This window comes from Calidris pugnax, unplaced genomic scaffold (genome assembly GCF_001431845.1).
Source record: "Calidris pugnax isolate Ruff unplaced genomic scaffold, ASM143184v1 scaffold63, whole genome shotgun sequence".
NCBI lineage: Eukaryota > Metazoa > Chordata > Aves > Charadriiformes > Scolopacidae > Calidris > Calidris pugnax.
The window spans coordinates 1,188,480-1,214,573 of NW_015090852.1; the positions used below are offsets into that span (position 1 = coordinate 1,188,480).

At 36.2% G+C, this 26,094-nt stretch overlaps 1 protein-coding gene across 8 annotated transcripts in view; it reads left to right on the forward strand.

The window, feature by feature from the left end:
• Nucleotides 1–26,094, forward strand: part of RALGPS2 (Ral GEF with PH domain and SH3 binding motif 2) — a 164,375-nt gene that overhangs the window by 133,947 nt on the left and 4,334 nt on the right. For 6 of the 8 annotated variants that reach the window (XM_014943459.1, XM_014943457.1, XM_014943458.1 and 3 more), the window contains 5 exons: nucleotides 11,823–11,877; nucleotides 15,107–15,184; nucleotides 16,734–16,839; nucleotides 17,566–17,658; nucleotides 24,912–25,017. In XM_014943459.1, the coding sequence (XP_014798945.1) occupies nucleotides 11,823–11,877; nucleotides 15,107–15,184; nucleotides 16,734–16,839; nucleotides 17,566–17,658; nucleotides 24,912–25,017 (438 nt within the window). The remainder of the gene's footprint in view (nucleotides 1–11,822; nucleotides 11,878–15,106; nucleotides 15,185–16,733; nucleotides 16,840–17,565; nucleotides 17,659–24,911; nucleotides 25,018–26,094) is intronic. The other 2 variants (XM_014943461.1, XM_014943462.1) reach the window with 1 other exon arrangement.

Below are 26,094 nucleotides of genomic sequence, written 5' to 3' on the forward strand. Positions count from 1 at the left end.
ACTGTTCTAAAATAAAAATTCTATTTTAGAACAAACTTGAGAAATGTAGGTGGAGAAGGGTGGCATGATTCATACAGCATGAACTACATGCTGACAAATTATAAAAAAGCAGATTTTACTTTTAATAGACCTTTAACAATACAACCGCTCTTACTCCAGTTCTTGATGGGGATGGGAGGAAGCTCAGGGCACCATTTCCTATTTGCTCCCTCCACACCTCAATCAACCCAAATTAAAAATGTTTTGTGGTATGATTTCTATTTAAAATGACGTATCAAATTGACAGTGAGGACTGTAAATTGCTGACAGTCTTTAAGAGCATAATTTGTGAATACTCCTTAATTTTGTCAAGAGTAGACAACAATTTAACTTTCACATGCTTCACAATGTCAGAAGCTTCTTCATTTTGTCAAGTTACTGATCTTCAAATATTTAGGGTGTTCTTATTTTGAGAACTTATGCTTCTTGAGTTTCTTATGTGACAGCGGTTGCTCTTTTTTCCTGTTGCACACACATCTATCACAGTCCTTTTTCTCAGAATTATTAGCTGGATGGAATTTGATGTTGTTGAGTTTTTATGCATTTATGGTAACACAGGATTTTTGTTGTGTTATGTATTTCTTTGGATAACTTAATTTTAAAAAACTGTTTCGCTTTTTAGCCCTCATGGAGACAAGCAAGGTCACACAGTTTCAAATTGCGCTGTTTTCAGGAGCTGTTCATGTATTTTCTTGAGGAGAAGGACATATTCTGAGCAAACATTAAATATAATTTTCATATGGAAAAAGTAAAATATCTAGATATAATTTTTTAAAAATTATCATGTTAAATAAATGTGTGGAATTAGCTGAGACCAAAGTAGTTTGAACCTGTTCAGCTCAGGCAGCTTCCACTAATAAATGTGATTTGCCTGTCTGTTTTGTACTTGTTCTCTGCTCTGGCAAAGTTTGCCACTTCAGAATGATCCAGCAGAAATGGTGGTACGTATGGGCATGCAGACAGCTTGCATTCTCAGGGGCTGCACAGTACAGGAGATTAAAGCTTCTCATGCACCTACTACCAGGTGCATTCTTCTCAGCATTATGCTGGATTTAGGGGAGAAAAACAGACTTTTGACACCCACGTTGAGAGGTAACATTGCCCTTTTCTCAGTGCCATCTTTTTACTGATGTTTTCTGTCTAAATATCTAAGAAATTTCTCTGCAGATGATACTTTTTCCAGAGTAAATTACTTATTTACCTCCATTAGAACCTAGCAGGGAAGGTTTGCCAGAGCTGACAGGCAGTTTTTCATGAGGTGCAACTAAGAACCAGTCACCGTCTAGACATTTTGGAGAATACAGTGTTTCCCTTCTTTGTCTCATCCCTGAATTTTTCAACTCTGTTCTCTTGCTTACCTCAGGCATGACCTTATCGACTTGATGTAGTCACCCTTACAAGTTGGAGCAAAATTCCCTCTTCAGAAGACTTTCATAAATCACTTGTAAAACAGCAACCTTATGCATTTTTTGTAAGATCACCATCTGGGGTTAGAACTTCCCCACCTCCTACTCTCTTCCACCTCCAGCCTCCCCATACTCTGTTACTTCAGTTTTGTCAGTGTTTTGACAGTCTAGCATCATTTGCTGCTTCTTGATTATGAAAGTTTAAATGACACAAAAGATTATTAGAGGTGCTAGAAATACGTATGGAGGAAGAGAGTAAGGTCTGGAGGCTTGCAGTATCTATTACTGAAGAGTTGTTGGAAATGTAAGTTGTCTGGCATTCTGTACTGCTGCTTCAGCAGGATTTAAGGAAGTTGATTGAAGCTGCTAAGTTCCTCCATCATGTTTGAAGTAGTCTGTTTACTCAGTACTTGGAAATAGTACAGTCACTGCAGCAGAGAGGAGATTTACAGTATTCTACAACACAACTTCAAAAGGCAGTCAAGAAAACTTCTTCTGAATGTGTGTACTGAAAAAAGCGTTATTCCTTACCTTGCCCATAAATGTGGATTTAAACCTGTTGCTCTAGAAACAGGGCTACCTTTTCTTAGGTGGAAGCCTGTATGGGATTTAACTTTTTGGATAAATGATCCCGCTTCAAAACATGGACAATGTTTCTGCTATGTCAGCACCTTGAATGCAACCTTAAATGTTAATGCTAATTTAAATTGCTCTTGTGTATTGAGGGGTCAGAGGTGTTCAAACATTTCCAGTCCAGGGTCTGAAATAATCTGCCTTTACATCAAATATTGAAAAAGCAGCAATGGAACAACAGTGTCTGTAGGATGTTTGTGTGCAGCACTGTACTGTTATAATGCTTTATCGAAATTCTTAGAGCATGTGAGTTCGTGTGTTTTTTATCAGACCCCATGTCTGAGTCACCTTTGCTGTTCACAGATTACTGTAGTCTGCTTACAATTAAGTAAAGCAATTTATAAGCATGTTATGAAGATTCATCAGAGTACAGTTTCTTTTTCCACTGGTGAACACACCAGCTTCTTCACACAAGGACTCGTGCACTTGGATTTCTTCAGTTATCTCACTGATAGAAGCTTTCAATCTGATAAAGAGGTCAGTTACACCTTCTCTAGGCTTGAGATTCGTGGCTGGATGAAATTCTGTTCTGCATATAAGCATATTAAAACTGAGCAGTTAATTCAGCAGTGCCTTTGTGTCTAAACTTAAAATACACATTTGAGTGATGACGGACAATTTTGACTGTGTTGTGCTGGGAAAAACTGAGGATCTAGTCTGAGAAAGGTGAATAGCATACCAAAATTTTGACATAAGTGTGTTTTATCTTTCAAATATGAAGGATACAGTAAGTGTGTATTTTTTTGTAAGGAAGGGTTTCTAAAGCAGCAGCAATGGAGAAAGTGACCCAGGTATGGGATTTCTGGAAAATAGTCCTATCTGTAAGATGAGAGCGATGGTAAGAGATCTTTATCAGATTCTTTTCTTAATTTCAGAGTTTGGAAGCTGATTGTGTACATTCAACTCATTCTGCAAAAATTTAGAACTCAAAAAAATTTAAGATACAGCCACCATTATGTTAATTTCTTGTGCTTGGGTCAAAACAGTTCTTGTTCCTAGGACTAAGATTGTATTCAGCAGAATATATTATGCTAGAGTAAGGGAGATGTACGTCTTGTTCTGTTGCCATTTTACCTATGTCATATACGTGCCTGTTATTTGAACAAAAGTGAGAAATGTTCCTTCCAGCAGTACCAAGGCTATACTAATTCAAAGGAAGAAACACTTGACCAATTGTATATACAATATCATATGGGAAATGTTCTCTTGAATTCAGGAATGTAAAAAGAGGAAATAGTCTCTTCTAAGTTTTTTCCTAATTTAGACAGCTGCATTTGAGCTCATCATTTGTGGCTCTTTATAATTACATAGAGAATTAAGATCTTCAAGGATATGATTCATCTCATGCTTAGGTGGGTGGCTAAAAAGAGTTTATATGGCTTGTGTCCTTAAGCTGCCAGTTTATTTCTGTTGACTGCAAAGAGACTTTTGACAAATAACACATTAAAATAACACCCAGGTGAATACTGCTGCAAATGTCTGCTTTGTGCAGACCAACCAGAATATCTGCTTTTAGTAAACTGGGACAGATGCTTGACTTTGCAGTGAAAGTTCATTGAGACCCCCCAACTATTTGCTATCAGTAAGTCTTAAAGCTACAGGGTAGTTTTCTTCTGCTTTCCCTCTGTTTTTTATGAGGTCACTGTATACACTCTTTCGAAAGAGGGAGCTTGACCTTCTGAGGTCTGAGCATTGCTCTTGGCTGGGCTGAAGGAACCACCTGCACGCTCTTACCAGCTGTTCTTCAGTGTATGTTTGCCTGCTGTCACCTCCTCACCAATTTATCCTCACAGGATAAATTAAGATGCTTTTACTTAGATCGTGGTTCAACTCAGAAATATCATGAAACTTTCTTTTATTCATAAGGTTGGGGGTTTTTTTAAGAATACATGTTTTCTAATACTGCCTGATTTTCATATACTTTTTAAGTATTCTTATCTTGTGTATCTCTGCAGCAATGTTCAGCTCACTTCATTAATGTTCTCAGTAGTTTTGGATTTCCACCATTTCTTACAATTTGGCTCAACAGCGTTTCCAAATTGCTTTTCTGAAGCTGAATTTGTTTACAATGGCTAATTGTCCAAATAATTCTGTAGAGGTAAAGGGACAGTGTAAAATAAACCCCTGTTTTCATATATTACTTCTGTGTGGATTTTCTCCTCTTACGCCACTGAATGCAAAGTAATTTTCCTTAGGAGGGTTTTTTTTTAAGGGTGCATTCTCACATGTGTGCTACATAAGAACAGATGTCAAAGTATGAACACAGAAATACTCTGAAATTGAGAGTGTAATTTTAGGTGTTTAAAAAAAAAAATCTAAGAAAACACATTTATGGATTATGTTTGTTGCAGTGCTGGATGCAAATTCTGTTCTAACTTCAGAGTGTTTTCTTTCTCAAACTGTTCCTTTTGCTTATTTTTCCTAATCTACAATGCAAACTCCAGAAAAACTAGGTCTGTTGAACATTTACCTTCATTTGTGTCTGCCAATCACTTGAGAATAACTTGAGCCTTTATTCTAATGCAATCAGAGAAATTAATGCTAAAGTCAAAGAAAGGTATTTTAAAGCAGTTTGAATTAATATAAGAAAGAGCCTTTATAAGAACACAGTACATTTTCAACTGAAACTGGCATAAGATGGATACAAGAATATCGGCATTTTAATGAATTCCTCTATTAAGTCTTGAAGTACTTGAATTCTACAAGGGATTATGTTCCTCTTTAAATAAATGAAGTATAGGTGTAGGTATACAGTGTATGCATTTACTTTCAGGTTTTTGGCATACTCTATACAGTAGGGTATTCGTCCCTATACAGTAGGGACAAATTCTACACAGCCAGTGTTTGTTTGATTCCTTACCCTGTAGGGGTGTTTAGGACTCTGAGTCATCAGCAGTCTGCATCAGAAGATCAAAGTTCAGGTAGGGTTTCAGGCAGAAGAAATATGTATATATTTTTTTTTAATATCCCATTTAAATGACTATATAGATTTCTCTTACCCTAAATGTGGATGAGAAATATGTATTTATTTATTTTTTTTAATATCCCATTTAAATGAGTATATAGATTTCTCTTACCCTAAATGTGGATACCCCATTTTGCTATTGTTTACTAATACTTTAGTGATAGGGTAAATATAAAAGCTGTATATTACTTTAGGTTAAAAATGCACATGTAAATGCCTGGATTTGAGAGGAGAGGCATATACAGGAGTGTTATTACCCCAATTCTTCCCCAGTCCTTATTAGTACTGTTTAGTCCAGGGCATATGCTTGGGAGTTTTTTGTGATTTTTTTTTTTTTTTTCATTAATGCAGCTGTACAAAATCCCTGTTTCTGTCCCATCTTTATCTATTTCGTTATTTGCCTTTGTTTGCTTTTCATGATGAAAATCATTGTCAGTGGTGGTATTAGATGTTTGTGTTGATTCTCTGGCAGCATATTGCTTTAGTCATTTGCCAGTCTTTACACAATTCTTATCTGATTACCTAGCAAGGCAAAGTTGGTTTATTGTGTAGTAGTTAAATGATAATGAACTAGTTAAAATGCACACGAGGCTTTTCAGTATGGTCATAGACCAACAAGGCAGAACATAACATTTAGGGCATGTAGTCTATCTCCATGATGGTAGTTGTACTACAGCAATTGATGCTCGGGTCTGTTGAACAGGTTTTTTTCTGTTTTCAAGTTAGAATTTCGATCTCTGTCAGGTCAGGCACCAGTTATAGCGACTACAGCTCTGGAAACACTGTGTAACTGGAGCCAAGAGAGTGTCAGTTGCAGATTTGAGAAGGGGAAAGAATTTTTAGTCTGAGTACTTTTTAAACTCTTTGGGGTTGGTTTGTTTATATTAACACCTGTTTAACTTTGGGGGCTAACTTCTGGATAAAGGAAGCCTGTGTTAAGGGTTCTCTATCCTCAGATTTTCAGCAATGAGTGGATTGCTGGGGGGAATGGGTATGCAATGGCATAGACATTCCCTATCACATACCTAGGAACCTAGCCATGTGCTGTTTGTGTCACTGTAGCATAGACATATGTATATGCACATATATAAATGTGAACAGAAAATTCATGTCTGTATTCGGCTGCAGTACTAGAGGTCTAGAGAGGGCTCCAGGGACGCCTTGTAGCAGCCCTCCAGTACTTAAATGAGGACTACAGGAAAGATGGGGAGGGATTCTTTATCAGGGAGTATAGTGATCAGGTGAAGGGTAATGGTTTTAAACTGACAGAGGATAGATTTAGATCAGATATTAGGAAGAAATTCTTTACCATGTGGGTGGTAAGACGCTGGAACAGGTTGTCCAGAGAAGCTGTGGATGCTCCATCCTTGGAGGGGTTCAAGGCCAGGCTGGATGGGGCTTTGACCAACCTGGTCTGGTGGGAAGTGTACCTGCCCTGGGCAGGGAGGTTGGAACTGGATGGTCTTTAAGATCCCTTCAAACCCAAACCGTTCTGTGATTCTATGATTCCCTCTGTAAACAATCTGAAACTTCTTAAGTAATCATTAACACAGTTAAGAAAAAAAAATAATTAGCCAATTGCTGTTACTTCTTAAGATTGGGAAAAGCCTTCCTGTTATATAGTACAGATAAACACAACTCTGATGTATTTTTTTAAATAAGAAATTTCTTACTAAAGAAAACTAGGAAATTAGTGGTTTGTGTCAAGTGGCTTCTTACATAAAACCAAAACTTGTATAGCATGTTACTTAATAGAAAGGATTTATAGTACCTAGGATTTGTTATTAAGTTTAACCTGAAGACCTGCTTGAAGCTGTTGGAAAAACTCAAATATTGAGTACGTATTTGAGAAGAATTTAAGAAGGTGATGTATTTTTAAAGTACTGAATGAATGAAATATTGCCAGTTGAGGTGATAGTCAAATAGTGCACTTAATATTTAAAAATAATTTTGTTATGCATGTAATTTTTAGTAAGTTAAAACCAGTCCTTTTTACCTCTGTTTTGTTTTGGAAGGAGGGATATAATGTATATTATTTTGCTTTTGGGGAAATGGGGCTTTTTAGTATCAGAACTTCTGTTACGCAAAAAATCTTCTAGAGTTTTTTAGAATCTAAAAAAATCATGTTATAGATATTCTATACAGATATTAAAGAGGGCTACTCAATGCTAAAATTCAACCTTTTCCAAGTTTTTGTTACAATTTTTTTAAAACGTGTAAGCGTAAATATAAATGTTAAATTTATAGCTGTGATATTTGGCCCACCTTTTTTTAAGTTGACAGTGCTTTTAAGTGTAATTGGCAATTTCTGTATAGATTAAGCTTTTAAAATGAAACTTTTATTTATGAATTCCCCAAATTTGGTTAACTTTTGTAACTGCGCTGATACAAGGATTATCACTTTCTGAAAGATGATGTTTCAGCTCTTTTGCTCTACATTGTTTTGCGTTTTTTAAAAGCAACACTAGCTGTTAAATCTTTCTGTAGAGTACTTAGTACAGTGTTTGAAATACAATGTTCTTAGCCAAACTAATACAGTTGCCATCAAAATGTCATTTCAGATAAAATTTTAATGTATCAACCTATTTTTAAAGACAAAAAATTCCTTCATAATACAGTATTCTTGGTGGGTTCTAATTATGAGTTTCTATCATATGGGCCTCAATCAAGTAGAGTTCTAGTTCTATTGAAGTTGCATTTCTTGTTAATATAAATCTGAATCTGTGCAGTAATGAGGAAATAAATAAGACTTAAATTGTCTCTAATAACTTCAGTGTTATCTGGATGACTAAGGCAAACAGGAATTACTGCACCATTTTGCAGAACATACTGCTCTAGGTAGCAACAAGAAAAATTTTGATTATGTGCAAGGAAAATTTTTTCACATGCAGGTTGTGAAGCAGAATAACAGGTTGCTCGGAGGGATTGTAGACACTGCATCCTTGAAGAACGTGACTAGATGAGACCCTCAGCCTCTGATCGCTGAGTTAGGTTTGACCTCCCAAGGTCCCTTCCAGCCAGAATTAAAACAAAGTTCAAAAGTAGGCTCACCAAACAAATAGGAGAGATTCTCTATTTGTACAGGAATGGATCTGGCCTCCTTTGCAATAGTCCAGGACCTGCTATTCTGGACAATTACATTTGCTTAGAGAATGTAGTCTGTGCCTTAGTCTGAGTGAGTGCACCTCATAGTACCATCAGTTACTTCCTTTTCATGCCCTTCTCTTACTTGTGCTTTTCTGTGTTTAAATGGCTCAAGCAATTCACTCTTCTCTTTGCAACAGTCCAGGAATCTGGATTCCCTTTCTCGAGAAACCATCATGCTGAGGAAACATCATTCTTGAAACCTGCCTTCCTAATTGTCATTTGACCTGCTAAAAGGATTACAGAACTTTAAGATCTTACTATAAGATATTCTTATATGTACTATAAACAGTCTTCCTCAAAGACAGTCAGCTGGGAGGTCTTATCCAAAATACCTGCTTAAAGTTGTCTCTGAATTCTGTTACATCTGATTCTGTCTTTGCATGCCCAGACCACGCTGCTTGTTTGTTAGAAGAGACTTTGTCTTGCAGAGAATGCAGCTGTGTTTTTGTTTAGATGAAATAAATCATTGAGCTTTTCATTGTGATGCGGATGTAGAATTTGCTGAAAATAGTAAATGATAGTTGTTTCTTCCAGGAAACTGTAAGCTTTGTTTGGGGATTTTGCAAAGACTTCTACTGCAACAGCAGGCTCCGTATGGATAAGTTGCTCTAATTGGTCGCTCCAGTTTTGTCTGGGATACTTCATGATCTGTCTGTTGGTATTCCTGTATAAAAGTGCATAGAGCAACGTGAAGTTCAGTCCACACATTCTTACTTTTCCATGGTGCAGGTCAGATGTGAACTGTGCCAAACAGAATTTTTGATTGTTTTTATAGCCACTCTTTACTCACCTGCTTTGTGGCACTAGAATGTTTGCTGGTAGATTAAATTTGTGCAAACAGAAGTAAGAACACTTACTCAACTGTAGTAACTGTGGCTCTTTGATACCTTGTCTTTACAGTTACAGAGGAAGTATAAGTCACAGAAGGTATAAGTAACTGTACTTTTCTTTTATGGGCAAGCTATCTGCTGCTGTAACCTTTTTAGCAGTTGAATGCTTAAGGATCAGTGAACTGAGAATGTAAGTACTACTTTCGGGGTTGGACTAGATGCCAAGGACCCTTTAACGGTTTAAAGGTCCCTTTCAACCCAAACTCTTCTATCACTCTACTAAAATGTTAAAGACACCTCAAGAAAATAATTAGTCAACTAATTATACTCGATTCTTGCAGACCTTTATGCCTGGCTTAGGACCCAGTAGCTCCAGTGGAACATCGCTTTTGTACATCTCTGAGCTTCTTCCATAATATAAGTCCCTCTTACAATAATGTTAGTGTGAACCAGGTTAGGACCTTCCTTTAGGAAAGGTTCAGGATAAACTGAGTCCAAATTATCTGGTATCCCTTAGAGATCACGTTAATGTGAGGGTATTGAACTAACACTTTGAAAAGTTGAATTGACTGGCAGATAAAGGCATGTATTTTTCTCTTGGATTTTGCACAGAGAGAACTTAAGTCCATGCTGAGATTTTCATAGCTCTTGGCTGGAATTACCCCTGCTGTGTGTGAATTTTTATGGCCTCCATCTTTGCTCTGTGTTTACTCAGTGGACATCCAGACTTACCTTTGTACACATTTTTCTTCAGGACGCTGCTGTTCCCTGCTGATTTTCTGTGTAAAATTGCAGGGAGCTTGTTCCCATTTTCAGCCTTTGTTTCTCTGTGGGAACCCTTAAGTGAGTGCATTGATTCCAATTTTTTTTATTTTACTTTTGTTTGCCTGAAAATTACTGTAAATCAATTCTTCCTTTTATATATGGGTATTCAGGAGGCAGAGCAAAAAAGCTGTCAAGTTAGAATACCAAAAGGTGGGCTTGTAGCAGTGAGTCACATTGGATGAGGCTGAAACTGAGGAGCAGGGGTTGTCTTGAGCCAAAAACACGTTTTGGCTTGAAGTGAAGGGTAAGGTTGGGAGCTGGCATAGAAGGCTTGTCTGGTCTGAACGATGAAGAACTGGCAAGACAACAGCTTGAACACCATTTAAAGTTAGTAACTGAAGTTACCAAGTTCTCTTAACAGTATTTGTATATTGGTATATATTTATGGATTTTTTTAACACCATTCCAGATAAGGCTACCTTGTGTCTGTATGTAAATAATAATTTTCAGGCTGATGAGATTTACTATAATTGTAAAGTCAATTCTTCCTTTTATATATGGGTATTCAGGAGGCAGAGCAAAAAAGCTGTCAAGTTAGAATACCAAAAGGTGGGCTTGTAGCAGTGAGTCACATTGGATGAGGCTGAAACTGAGGAGCAGGGGTTGTCTTGAGCCAAAAACACGTTTTGGCTTGAAGTGAAGGGTAAGGTTGGGAGCTGGCATAGAAGGCTTGTCTGGTCTGAACGATGAAGAACTGGCAAGACAACAGCTTGAACACCATTTAAAGTTAGTAACTGAAGTTACCAAGTTCTCTTAACAGTATTTGTATATTGGTATATATTTATGGATTTTTTTAACACCATTCCAGATAAGGCTACCTTGTGTCTGTATGTAAATAATAATTTTCAGGCTGATGAGATTTACTATAATTGTAAAGTCAGTGTGTTATTTATGGGCCTGCCATGAGTGGATCCATCAGCTACTTGGATTTTGTGTTTTTCCTCTACTCCAGTGTTTAAAATAAATATTTGCAGTAATATTGGATTACTTTGAGAGAACAGAAGGAAGAAATACTATTGTGATCTGATATATGATATAGTAAGTGTGAGAGAGCTTTAACAAGTTGTTTAAGGCTATTGAAATTAGCAAAGCCTTCTAATGTATTGGAGACTTTGCAATGAGTTTTGCAAATTTGCAGATTTGCACCTCTTTGTCATGACCATGTATGACTTCATAAGGAATTGCATAAATAAGTGACTTTTCTTTTTAAATGCCTGTTGTGTTAATTGGACAAATCCATATTGAGGATGTTCTTTAAATTTTGAAAATGCCTTTCTCATTTATTAGTGTTACATTACAGATAATGCTACCTTGTGTCTGTATTTAAATAATGATTTTCAGGCTGATGAGATTTACTATGATTGTAAAGTCAGTATGTTATTTATGGGCCTGCCATGAGTGGATGCATCAGCTACTTGGTTTTTATGTTTTTCCTCTACTTCCAGTGTTTAAAATAAATATTTGCAGTAACATTGGATTACTTTGAGAGAACAGAAGGAAGAAATACTGTTGTGATCTGATATATGATATAGTAAGTGTGAGAGAGCTTTAAAAAGTTGTTTAAGGCTATTGAAATTAGCAAAGCCTTCTGATGTATTGGAGAATTAGCAATGAGTTTTGCAAATTTGCACCTCTTTGTCATGACCATGTATGACTTCATAAGGAATTACATAAATAAGTGACTTTTCTTTTTAAATGCTTGTTGTGTTAATCGGACAAATACGTATTGAGGATGTTCTTTAAATTTTGAAAATGCCTTTCTCATTTATTAGTGTTCCCTAGACCCAGTCCCTTCAAATCTCTGCCTCAGTTCATGTGAAATTCCTGAAGCATATCACAAAGTATTTTCAGTGTAGTATTTACTGAAGTATTTATTACACATTTAATCTTAAATATTCTGAAGAGAAATGGTCATAATTGAAATAGATGGACTGTAGATGATGAAATAAAATGTCATTCATTCTTATCTTTTTCAAGGTAGCAGTGATGGTTCTGAACTCAGTGAAGAGACTTCCTGGCCAGCATTTGAAAGGTAAGAAAAACTGCTACTCAAAACCTCCATTTCTCTATTTGGACACGGCCACTTACAATCTCTCACTCGGTCCTGAAAATGATGCTTTATTTTAGTGATCTAGAGATCTTCTGTGTGTAAGAATATTAATAAACTGTAGTAAGTTTGCTGGATCTGTGAAGGCAGCAGAGAAGTACTTTCTGCTCACTAGTAGTTAATAGGGCTTTTGTCTAATTGGGTGATTACTCATTGCACACATTCTTCTAAATAGCTCAACCAGAGTACTGTTAAACCCCAAATGATTTTTCTGGGTTTCATATATTTGTACATCCTGTGTATACTGTTCATGTGACCTGTCTGTTTTACATTTTCACCTTGCCTGAGATTTCATCCATTCTTAGTCTCTTTGTTCTTGTCGTTGACATTGTCACTCGTTTTGTCTCTCCCATCTGCTCTTCACTTTGTGGTTACATGGGGCGCAGTAATGTCCCTTGGAAATGTCTGCTTTTGTGATTCCAAATTAATATCCTACTCCTTATCCAAATATCTGCTCAGGTGACACTGACCACTTCAATCCTTCCCATGTTGTATTTGAGAATGTGGAAAAAGACTAACAGCTGTAGTTTAATATTGTAAAAGGTGGAAATTTCATCTTCCCGCAGCTCAGTAAGATGCATCATACAGTGCATAGTTTACTTCTATAATTCAGTTTCGGGTATTCAATCAGCTTCAGAGTTGCCATGGATGACTTTTTCTACCATGCTTTGAAGACATTTCTTAGAACTTTTTGTCAAAGAACTTTCTATTTATAGTGGGGAACTGTTACCACAAACCTTATATTCTGCTTGAATTCATTGAATCAGTTCAAGTTCTGTGTTACTTTTTGGAAGAAATCTTTGAAAATATCTCAGTGCCAAAAGTGAATTCTTTGATATTTCATGCTGTAAATATGATTACATACATGAGGAAATGCCCTAACGTAATGATTCCACTATGTAAGCAATGAGAACATTCCATATGACTATAGAAAGAAAATTGGGTCAGAAAGGAAATCTGTAACTTCTGTGTGCTCAGTGATGCAACCTGCAAATTCAGGAAGTTTTCTTACTGGTTTTCCTTCCTTGTTGCATTACAGAATTAAAGTTCAGGTTATTTCTTAAAGTCAAAAAATTATATGGGAAAGCAATTCCTAGAGATATGCAGCAACCTTGTGTCGGTTCCTTGTCTTATAAGATGACAAAGCATTTTTTTGAATTTAATAGATAATACACTGAAATGCAAATGTTGAATTTTAAGATAACTAGAGAGGGCATCTGTCTAATTTTGGTCTGTACTGTGGGTTTCCGTTCTTATAAAAGACTTTTAAAGTGAGGGAGAAGGATTAGTTTGCTACTGGCAAAATTGGGATGCTTCCAGTGTTATTGACTACTTCCTATGCAGTGTGAGTGGGAATTCAATATTCCCCAGTGATTTAGGAACAGGATCTTGAGATAGGAGGGCTTAAATCTGCATAACACACTTAACAGGAGGTAATTAGATACTCCGCAAATTCCTCAGCTAACAGAAAGAATTCTGTTAAATATTCCTGATTTTCCTGGCTCTCCTGTTCATTGTAACTGGGGAATGTGGAAGGGATGAGAACTAGAGCCACTGATTGTTTTTAAGAACGTTAGAAACTTAGTTTGAAACTTGAGTTAGAATTTTCATAATTGAGGTGTCCCTCTAGGCTAATCAAAATTATTTGAAGGACTTTAATTCCAAGTCTTGACATGTTAAGGGCAGCAAACCAAGTGAGACTTCAGTCTTATTGGTTGTCGTCCTGAGTGTCTCTGAATAAATATCCCTGAAATAGCTTGAATGCAAGAGCAATATCCTTTTTTTTAATGCAAAAAAACAAGCTTAAAGGTAAGAAGAAAACATATTTAATTTGCTTGTAAATCTGTGTACACACAAATATACAGCATATCTTATGGTTGTCTTTACATCATGTTAATTACTGTTTAATTTGTCTGTATCCTGAATTTACTTAAAAACAAAAACATTTAATAAATTCAAAGGTACCAGATATGTTGAAAAACAAAATATGGCAAATTCTGGGATAGTTTAGTAGAAGGTAATTCATTAGTATCTTTTTGGATAATTCTTCCTGCAGCAAAGGCAATAGGTTGAGCTGGTTTAAAAACAAGCAAAAAAACAAAAACAGACAAAAAACCCAAACCCATTCTTATTTAATGCTTCTGACCTTAACTGTGTCCCTTGGAGACTGTTTTGTTTGCCTTCTGTACACTACTCTTGAGTTCGGATTGGAACATGACATTGCTACTTGTTTAGGTTCCCCATTCTGAGAGATGAAGCCCTCTCCAGCTAATACAAAACCCTTCTCACAGGTGACAGATGGTTAGATTTACACCACGTAGGAGATTTTGCCTGTAAAATTCTCATAATCTTGTACTTAACTGCCTGCTTCTGCAGAATTAGAGCTGATTTTTCAGTCTTTCAGCATAATACAAGCAAGAAGGAAAGTGGATAAAAAATAGGTGAGCACAAAGTGCATGTGCCTCTGTGGACTTAAATGGAATTCAGTCAACTAAGGGTCTGATCTCGAACAACAAGGTTTAGTGAAACATAGCAGCATTTAAAAGGCAGGTCTAGAACACAAGTCCTGGCTATGGATAACAGTATAGATCAGGTTAAGGACTCTAAAATGTGAAGCTTATATGTAGAGTTTAATAAAGCTTGTGTGAACTGGAGAATTGAAATGTTGCTTAGCTTACTTCAGTGCTACTTAGTACAACAGTATTTTGAGCAGTGTCAGTTGTATTTTGATAGTGCTTTTGATTCCTTTCAGCACAGTGTGTGTGCATACTCATAGAATTTGAATAATATTTTGGTAGTAACATCTGTAGTCAGAATTTAAAGACGTAAAAGTTTTATTAATATGGTACCTTTACATTTATTTGATCTATAAGAATAAATGCAGAACTTGCTTTTAAAATGTATTATTCTTCAGTGACAATAAAACACTTAAGTATAATGAGTACTGACAAAGAGAACATCTGATGAAATAAAAAACATGGTATCCACCCCTGCATGCGTTTTTCTAAATAAAATTATCTTCTGTTTCTTATGTGGAAGAAGTGGCTTTGTGATACGCACACACACAAAAAAATACTATGCTGTTTTAGCAGTCATGCTGTTTGTGTGAATAAAAGTATATGTAATACGTACAATTTATAATGGAATCCAACAGGAACAGGTTGTACCATTCTCTCGGTCCGGGGACAAGAGTGTCACGAAATGGCTATCGAGGCCACATGAAGGCCAGCAGGTACAATCCCCACTGCACACAGAGGTGTCAAACTTTCCCTCTGGCGTTGGTGATTTGGTTTGGTTTAATAACTAAGTGGGTGTTTTCTGGTGTTACCTTTCTAACTTACATGTCAAAATAAAGGTAAAGTCCTTTTTCTCAGACTTAAAGCTTTTCCTTTTCTTTGACTTAATCTGTATCACCATAAAGGCTTTTGTCCATTCTGATCTGCAAATCCAAATTCTGAACCATTGGATCTTTATATGAAAGCTTAAAGATATTTTATCAGAGGTAGCTTTTTAACTGCCCACCACTGCGCAGCAACCTTGGTAATTCTCATGTGGACAACAAAGCTGCTGCTTGTGCAAATGGATGGTATTCAAGATGGTTTTCTTTGGTGGCAGTTTTGTATTGAGTTTCTTCTCTGGAATAAGAAATAAGACTAAAATGAGTAACGCGTTAAAACTGGCCCCAATTTATTATATGTAGTATCATTTGCAAGCTGACATAGCAATGTAACTGATTATTCTTTTTAATTAAAATCCAAATTCTGTCTGCAGCTGTAGTTGGGAAAGAAATGACCGTTGACTATAAAACTTTTTTCATGTCAAGAAGCAAGCATTGTCTCACTGAATTAAACTCATGTTCACTTCTGTCAATGTCCAAAATTGTCTCCATATCATCATCCTCAGTAGGTGCCACAATGACAATGTTTGCTAGATTTCCAATTTGCTTTGAACATTCTTGAATGTTAGGATGGATGACACAGCAAGTCCTGGCTTACTTCAAAATGAGTTTCAGGCACTGTTCAATTTCTTGGCTTTTCTAGAAAGCTGCTGGGTTCAGCAGTTTAGCTTTATGCTCTGATTGATGTATACTGAAATTATTTCTGTTGTAATTTTTTTTTTCTGATTGAGAATGTTTTATAAGCCAGTCAGCTCTGTAATTTTAATAAAGCTAAGTTTTCTTTTCACAGTGCTGTATCTGGCATTTGTTTTGTCCCATTGTTCTTAGATCCTACGTAGGGCAGATGATTAGTAGAGCACCAGATGCATTAAAACACCTTAAAGCTATGGTTCGGGATTCTACTCTTTATTACTTCTCCTGCCCACTGTTATTGCTTTCAGATATTTTAAAGATTGTGCATGTTTGAGCTATGCTTTGGTTTTGATGTGCTAATGATTCCAGTCTTTCTAACAAAGAAATACTCAATCTTTCTTGCAAGGGCTGAAGGAGAGGTTTTAACACCTACAGTAACAGTATGAATTTACTTCAAACGATTGCTTTTTAAAATTAATTGTTCTTGTATTTCAGTTGTGTTTTGAGTTTCAATTTTTTTTTTAATTAAGGATTACCTGCTTGGCTAATTAATTTTTCTGATCACTTTTGCTTATGAGTGTAAATTCCACAACAGCAATTCCTTGTAACAGCCAAAGTCTTTTTCCACAACTAAGTCCAATAAATAGAAAGTTGACATGTCTAAATTGAAATACAGATGTTTGCAGTAATGATTGGAAAACTACTTTAGGGAAAACATTTTTTCACACAAATCTTCACATACTCCTTTCAGCTCCCTAGAATCTGAAGATTTGGCTGTCCATTTGTATCCAGGAGCAGTTACTATTCAAGGTGTTCTTAGGAGGAAGACTTTGTTGAAAGAAGGCAAGAAACCTACAGTAAGAATTTTAATTAATTTTCTCCCCTCTTTCCTTTACCCAGTCATAAATACAATAAAATGACCGTTGTGTAATTAATTCAAGTGTCTGAGAGATCCTCTGCCTTGCTGATTAAGGTTTAGGGTCACTGCTAGAGTTTGCATTCTTCCATTTGGTGGATTTATTGGGTTTATAAGGCTACACCCATAATCTAGGGAGTAGAAGACAAGTCTAATGGTATATAAAATTTCTTACAATTACTGATAGCTTTAAAAGAGAGGAGCATGTTTTGTCTTGCTGAATGGCAGGTGGATCCTAAGAACTTATCAATAGATAATAATTCCTAGCATTAGCATCACAAATGCTTGATTATGAATGACAAATCAAAATACGTATTTGTGACAGTGGGGGATATCTCATGGCAGTACATAAAATGAAAAAGGGACAAATGTTCTCTAACTCAATGAAGTGTTCAATAAGGGTTACAGAAAGTATTGAATAAGATGCACAAAATTTCTCTCAGATTAGTGAGGAAAGACACCTATTCTTTCTGCTTTCTAGATTTTTAATGCATTCGTAGGCCTACTACGAATTCCAGGAACAACTGGAAACAGCAGCTATAGAAACATGGCTGATGGTTTGGCTGGACAGTTAGTGCTGTCGTGTTTTTGCAGGATGATGTCTACTAAGTTACAACTCAATATTACAAAACATTTTGCTTACCCCTTGCACTTCTTTTCTCTCTAGGTAGCATCTTGGACAAAATACTGGGTAGCACTGTGTGGAACCCAACTCTTCTACTACGCTGCAAAATCTCTGAAGGCCACAGAGAGAAAACATGTATGTAAAACAGACATATTCCAGTATCATCTGCCAAAATTAAAATGTGATTTCCTGATGTAAACACTGAGAGTAGTTTAGGACTTGCAGGATTTCTAGTCAGCACTATCCTGTCTTCCAGTCAGTCGGTCACCTCATATGCATATGCCCTAATGGAAATAACATGCATGTTTATATGCTACACCAAGAACATCTGCTTTGCATATGCCATGGGACTCTTTGAGTTTGTTGATCTATAAGGAAGGGAACTATGTCATTGGATCTCTCTGCTTTTCTAAGGTAGAAAGATACCTTAGATCTTTCTACCTTAGATATCTTAGGTAGATATCTACCTTATCTACCTTCTATCTTAGATATCTTAGATCTTTTGATGATCTCTGAGTCTTGCAACAGTTTGTTACTACTTGAAATCCAAACAAGCATTCATGTGGAAAGACTGAGAAGTCACTGCATATGACATGAAACATGTATTGGTTTCATATATATATTGTAAAATTGGACTACTGTCTCTTTTTGTTTAATCCTGTAATCTATTAACTACAACACAGTACAAAACACTTCATATGTTGTGCAAAGCACTAGCATAGCATATGATGCTGGCTTTCCTTTCATTCGCTGCAACTTTATTTGAAAGAAGCTAAAAATACTTTACTGTGGGAAAGTAATAAAAGGATTTTCTGTAGATGTTCCAGGGATGTTATGATTTGCATAGTTCCTGTTTTCTCTGGTTAATTATAATTGAAGAGGATGCCGCCAGAGATTCTGTTAAGAAACTGGGTAATATTCGAGATACTTGGATGTTTTTCCAAGTTCATTCACTACTTGGAACCATTATTTATAATTGCCTTGGCCGGTGTTTCAGTTTAATTTATGACAACTGTCACATTTGCTTTGCATAAAGCTTATGTAATTTTACAAACTGAGATGTGCTCCTAGAATCCTTGTAAGGGGACTAAGCTATTTTCTTTTTGGTGCAAAATACTGTTTTCTTATCCTAACATTTTTTATGTTGAGAGGGTAGAGATTTGAAGCTTAAGATTTCTTATTAGTAGACTCCTGGATATTTGACTTTTCTGTGTGAAAAGTTTGTGTATAATGTTTCCTTAATCTACAAAAAATTTAGGATTATCCACTTTTATTGGAAGTAACTCATTAGAAAACAGTTTTCTAATACTCGAAGTAGTTTAATAATAGCTAAATACTTGTAGAAATACTTTCTTTGCCATCATCCATCTACCCTGCTCCTACTAGCTTTGCTTAGGTGAAATCAAAACTAATCCTACCTAATTTGTCTTGCCAGTTAAGACAATACTAGCCCAGACCAAAGGCCTGCTAGCCAAGCATTCTCTCTCCTGCATGTCTTTAGAGAAGTGCATGTGTCTGGATGGATTTGCCTCTGCTATCAGTGAAAACCTTATGAAAGGAGTCTGTCTTTGTTAGAAGTAAAGGTAATTGGAAAGAGCAGACTTGTAAACTATTATGAGCAGAAATGCTAAGTATTAAAGTAGAAGAAAAAGAAAGGACCAAGAGAGAACTTAGGCTAGCATTATGTCACTAACAGTTAGTTGCTTGTTTTTTCTAGAAACACTGAGAAATGGGAAGGAAATTTTTTGCAATGTGCTTCTGTTACTGATGTGATGTCTTTAGGCTTTATGCCAAAATTGCATTTTGTTTTCTTTTAGGAATAGAATATGCATTTTGTACAGTGTCTGAATGATGGAAGACTTTACCATACTTGTACCTACTCAATCAGAAGCTTTTTCAGTATTGTGTATAAATATTTTAAAGCAATCTGAATAACATACGGGCTTAGAGAACTTGGAAAAATTGCATAGCTAGTACTTTATTGTTTGGAAATTAAGTATATTGAGGTTTTATGTGGTCCATTTGCTTATATGTTTTGTTCAGAATAACAATTTTAATCATTTAAATAGCCTTGTCATTTCTTTAGGAAAAGTAAGTTAAGTAAAAAGGTAGCAAATGTAAACATTTGAGTCTGGTAGCTGATCCTCCTGAGTCTCTGTTACTGCAAAAGCCTTTACTTCTGGTTTGAAATGCCGTCGTTTCATTTAGAATGCTCTTTCAAAAATTATTTTCTGAGCCTATTGAATTGACTTTTAATATTCCACAAGTCACTGATATATTGATACCTGCAACAACTAAATTACTAGTGAACAGAGATTTGTGCCAAAAAGCTAAAAATCTGTCTCGCATCCTTATGTTCTCATGTTTATTTGTCCAAAGTTGTGCCAACAGACCAGTAACGAAGTTTGCAGGTAGAGGCGAGGAGACATTCAAGCGCATAACGCTGGCAGGATTATCCATCAGAAGGCTGCTAGCATTATGGCTTGCAAATACTGAGCAACGCAATTCCCAGGAAAGGGAGATGGAGTAGCAGCAGTAAAAAGCAATGACCGCTAGAGCAGGTTTGTTTTTTTAACAGTTGGCTCTGTGGAATTGGACTGAACAATCCAGCACAACCTTGAATTTGTCGTCTGTATGCAGCTGTCGGCTTGCTTTTAGCTCGTTAGGGCAGGAAACGTATTTTGTTCTGATTGTGGATGCAAAGCACACTACAAAGCTCAGGTCTCCAATTTGGTTTCCCAGGTGCAGTCATGATTTAAAATAATAACTATTAGCTATGGTTTGGATTATCTTTTTTTTTTTTAAACAAAATGTTCACAGTGCATGCGAACGTACTACTGTTCCAAAGATTATTATAAGACAGAGTATAATCTTTATGCTGAAATAAAGGTGGAAGATTACTTGGTAACTGCTGTGGGAGACTGAGGTTGAAGGCTCAGGGGGAGAGGCTCTAGTTTATTAAACAGCCACCATTAAGGGGTCAGTAACTTTGTTCAGCTAGTCTACCTGTGTTGTACTTCTAGCATAGCCATCGATGGCTTAGATTTCCATCCATTTCACTTCAGGATTGTTGTACAAAGCCTCAGCTTCTGTTCTGGAGTCTGTAAAGATGAGGTCCATTCTGCAAAATACAGAAATTTGAGGCTAGATCTAGGCTTTGTTTTGTTACTGTCCAGATTAAATGGATAAGAAGGATGATGGTGTCTATTTTGAAGCAGGTTTCTTTTTCAAAGATTGATTCATTTGAGATTTACCTAAGTAGAATATTCCCAGCATCTTTTGGAGCCATGTAAACATCTGTCTTTTCAGCTTCCTTTCTCAAGGCCTCTGTGACATGGAAAGGAACCCTGGCAATGAAAAAGTCAGTCTGCTGTATAAAGTTTCCTGGCTAGAGCTCTCATGGTAAATGTGTCTTGATTACAGGAATGCTTCTGAGCGTTCTGCTGCTGCTATTGCTTCAGGCAGCTAAGAATGAGGACTTGGAATGCACTGACACTGAAAGCTCTTCCAGGCTTTATAATAGCCAACCTCTTTGGAAAATTAGCTCATAAAAATCCTAGTGTAATCCAGCAAAAAGGGCAAGAAGTCCCCTCCCTTCTCTTCTCATGCCTGTGGTCAAAGACAAAGGAGTGCATCCCGTGTAGTGTGTGTTCCAGATGTGAATCCAGTCCAAAGGAAGAAGGTGCTGTAGATACACAGATATGGCAAATTTTCTTGTGCTGCATCTACTAAAAAAGACTACTAAATATAATGAGCTCTGTATTTTAAATAGTGAACAAGTTTAGTTATTACTGGAGTAATGGAAAATGGTTTATAACGAGCACGTGAACGTCAGAGCCCAGACGTGTGGTACAGGAGAATGTGAGAGGAATGTGTGTATAATGCATAAGGTTTCATCTCATATGCTGAAATGGTACCCACAAACAAGCTTCTGTGATAAAACTATAGCAGTTGCACGCCTTTAGAAAAGGGCTAGAATATAAATGTCCAACTTAAAATTAGTCTTAAAGGAAGCATTCGCCCTGAAAAATGTGAGTATGCCCATAAAAAACTGTTCATAGTGATTGGGCTGGAAAAATCTTGCCAATTTCTGTGACAACATAGCATGCAGGAGAGATTTTTCCATGTTTGTAGGTACTTGGAAAAGCAACAGAGATTTTTTGAGTCTTCATGCTCGAGCATGAACCCTTGTTCATTCCAAGTCTTCCATTGCATGTTATATTCAGAATTAGACCCATTTATTGGCACTAGAAATGTTGGTAATGTTGCTCAGGCACTTTCACTGAAATACCCTGATAAAGAATGTGGTCATTCTAGGAAGTATGTTCAGCCACCAAGAAAAGTATTTGGATATTAGAAAGCTGTAAAATCTCAACAGGCGATGAGGAGGAGAAGATTTGTAGGTGCCAAAAGGTTGGAGTGAACAGGCTGTTCACAGATTAATTCAGTTTTTGGTTCAAAGATTTATGTGTAAATGCCTTTGAGCTCAGAACAACAAGAAGAAAAAAGTAGTTATGTGAAGCCTCGCACCAGAGCTGTGTAGTTTTCTATGTGTATAATGAGATTGTCATTCCAGTGGCCTGTATAAAAAAAGCAAAGAGGAACCAGGAACATTAAATTACAATGAAGCTTTCATTCCCTTCATGTTAACAAAGCAGACTTGCTGTTAGCAAGGCTCTATGCATCAGTGGAGAACGAGCTGCCCTGGGGGACTATGTAAACATGGAATACAAATCCAGCCGTGCCCAGGGGTGGAAAACTGACATGTGTTTCAAGTGATGACGGATTGATGCTGGCAGGAAACACTTTCCTTGTGTGGAGCTTTCTACTTTTTGGAGAAGTACCACGATTAACTAATTGTTTTGAATAAAACGAAAAAAGTGAGCTCTAGCAGTTTTGATTGCACGGTAATTTCATGTATTGTATGCCTATTGTTAGGATATATAACTAAGGAAATTGCAAGTATGCTATTTTCATGAAACTAGAAATGAGTGCAGTTCAAGAGGTGCATTGTTGACCTGTAGCCTATTAAAACTTTTGCGACTCAAATTTCAACCTCTGTGAAAATGATCTGTTAATGCTTTGTAGGACTATCCTTATTTTATTCTCTTTCTCTGTCTTTATTTTTTCTTTCAGATAAAATTCCTTAATGTTTTTCATTTATGACTGGAATCTTCCAAGAAATTTTAGTTTCTGTTTTGAAAGAAGTTACATTACCCAGCCCTCACAACACAAATGTTGTCTGGTGGAGCTTTATAATTTACTTGCTCTTCTTATCAGGTGTCCACCAAATCTGTCCTCCCCCCAAAGGCAGTAGAGTTACTTAACTTTAGTATTTGTGGTTCTACAGGTTTTATGAGGAATGGTCTTTTCCCACAGTTTATTAATAGTAATATAAAGAAAAAAATGGCATCAGTTTTGAAGTTTGGCAGGCAGGTCTTTCCTAAGAACAGTCATCATCAATTTTGCACTTAAACTATCTGTTCAAGCATCCCTTCAAAGTTTCCAAGCTTTTATATTTCCACTGACATTACATGAGTGTCATCTGAACATGCAGGAACCATTCCATCACAAGTTCCATTCAAGTGTAACTACAGCAATGTAAAGAGGGCGGTATTCAGATACTGCATTCAAAAGTTTCTAAAATACAGAGAGACTCTTAAATTATTTTAAACTTGGTTAAAATACTTCTTTTTTCAAATGTCGGTCTAACATTTTTTGATTTAAAGTTCTAATGCATTTTAAACTGAGGTTTAAAATGTAGCCTGTTGCACACATCCCAGACATTAAACTTCACTGGACATTGAAGGTCTCCAGCTAGTCTATGGCATAAATTTGAATAACCAACGTTAGACTTGCACTGGAATTTTATTCATAAAGTAATTATATTCCCACATAAAAAATATTCCCATAAACTCTTATTTTGCTTGTGATACCCCCAAACTTATTAGCAGTAATGCTTCCTTTTGCTGAACCCAAGTTCTAGATTTGTAAGGGTAAACCAATTTTTCTAAAATGAAACAAAAGACATTCGACACTTAATATTGTAAATATGCTGTGTGACATTCATATGAAGAATAAAAGTATTCTAGAACTATCAAATCATTTTAATGATTTAAAACATCCATGAGATCGTTTTAGCTTTATTGTTTCTACTAATGTAACTAAAGAGAGATCAAAATTACTGTATTTATAAAGAGGTTAGAATAGGGGTTTCACATGATAGGAGAAAGATGCATCTGTTAAGGACCAGCATATAGCAGATAGGACCTTCTGGACAGAGAAGTGAGGTAAAGCACTGCAAAGGTTAAGAGTGCTAGGTTTGGTGGAAAAAAAAGTCTATGAATGTGGGAAGAGGAGAACTAAAGACTTGAAAGAAACTGAATGAATCAGGCGTTGGGGAGTGAATGGAACTGCCGAGCAAGTAATGAGAGGGGAATTGGAGGGTCTATTAATAGATAAGCAAGGAGACCAGGGGGAAGGAAGCTTGTGGTTTGGAAATGAGTTGGATTTAATGAATGAGTAGCCTGGAACTGAGAAGAAGCCTGAGAAGTAGAAAGTAGTAATACCCAGCTGAATGAAAAGGAGAGAGGGACCAAGGAGCTCTCAGGAGAGGGGTTAGTGTAGCAGAGACAGGTATTGTGCTTAAAGAGGCCTAAGTTATATGTCAATATGTGAGAAACACCTTGAGCAGGAAAACCCCATCGTTTTTAACATGTTGTCAATAAATGAGCACATTATGTTCTGTGTTTTTAACATCTTGTCAATAAATGAGCACATTATGTTCTGTGCATTTGCTTCTTGAATCTACACCCTTGTTTGATCAATTTCATTCAGCAGGTCATGATATTTAATTACTTAGTTGTGTTATCTTGTCCACAGGACTGGTTATATGTAACTACAGGCTATCATAATAACTGATGCATGTTAAATTTGTGTAATTATGGCACAGACAAGTTTAGTTCTTCTGCGTGTTAACAGTGGTGGGATTAGCTTTGCATTCGTTAAGGCACTTTTTTGAACTCTATTATACATGTGTGCAATAATGTGGTGAGGAATGCTATTGTATTCATACAGTGCAATTTAGATGTCTGTTGACACATTTTGGGGAATTGTGATATTCCTTTTAATTTGTTTTGAATATCATTTGTTGTGGTAAGTTCTATTTTCACTAATTCCATATAAAATTCATAGATTTTCTTAATTTTAATTAATTAAATTATTTAATTTTCTTAATTTAATTTAATTTTTCAATATCCTTTGAAGCACTGTCTTTAACAGTGTCACTGAGAATAACTGCCCTTTTGAATACTTATTCTGTGCTGTGCAGTCAGGCCAGCTGAAGCTTCTTGTTTTACTTCAGTTTACATCTCTGCTTGTATTTTCAGTTCAAATCCACGCCGAGTAAAAATGTGTCAGTGGTGGGCTGGATGGTGATGATGGCAGATGACCCTGAGCATCCCGATCTCTTCTTATTGACTGATTCTGAGAAGGGTAAGCAATTCTAGCACCAAGGGTGCAGTGATTCCCAGAATAAACATTTGCTTTGATGAGGTATTCATAAGCAACCAAATGAAATTCGAAGGATGTTACCTTTCACTTATTCAGCTGCTCTCCAACGTGTCATGTTTGCCTTTAGAATGCTGTGGGAACAATTGTCTCTGGAGAATCCTTAGTCTTCATTAAGTTCTAAGAATTCTCCCAACTCTAACAACTTCAGTTGTGATTTTTCTTGGAAATATTTATTTGCGTTCTTTTAAACTATATTTAGACCACTCAGGGGCATTTTCATGTATGTGAAAATGTAAGTAACAATAAAAAAAAAGTTCAATATTCAGCTAACATTAGGTGTTTGACCAGTCCTCTCTCTTCTGCAAATGAAAAACAAAAACAAAACGAAACCATCTGTTCAAAGGTAGTGCTATTACCAGGAAAAAAACAACCCTAAGAGATCTTGACTGTTTTGCAGAGAAGCCTTGACTTCTGTTACTCCAACATAACACCCTGGTTTCAGTTTAAACTGTGAAGAAATTGTTACTTTTCCATAGCACTTCAAGCTATGCAGAAAAAGCATAATTAGAAGTTCTAATAAAGACATTATTAAATTATTAAATTTCTGTTATTAATATTTCTGTTATTAATAACATTTATTGCTTTGTCTACTTCAAGTCTTAGTACATTTTATTTCCAAGCATCTGTTCTAGCAGCACTGAATCATGGTGTAAATCATGAATGCTTGTCAGCCTAAATTCAGCAACAGCAACCTGAAATGTTTTTGTAATACTTGGCCTTTCTGAACCCAAGCAAGCACTGTGTAACACCAGACACTGAAAATACTAGTCTGAAATGTATCTATGTTTACAAACAATTTTCAGTTATTTTCAGATGTAGTATTTCAGTGCTATCTTGCACTTCATAAGAAATATGAAACGATATTATCAACAAATTGCACTAATGGCAATGAACAAAAACATTTTTGTTGTATGGTTCTGAGAAATGTTTTGTTCTTTTCTAGTTGACGCTGGTGTTAGTTGAAATCTAGAATGTTGGAAAGGAAGACAGGCAAGCTGA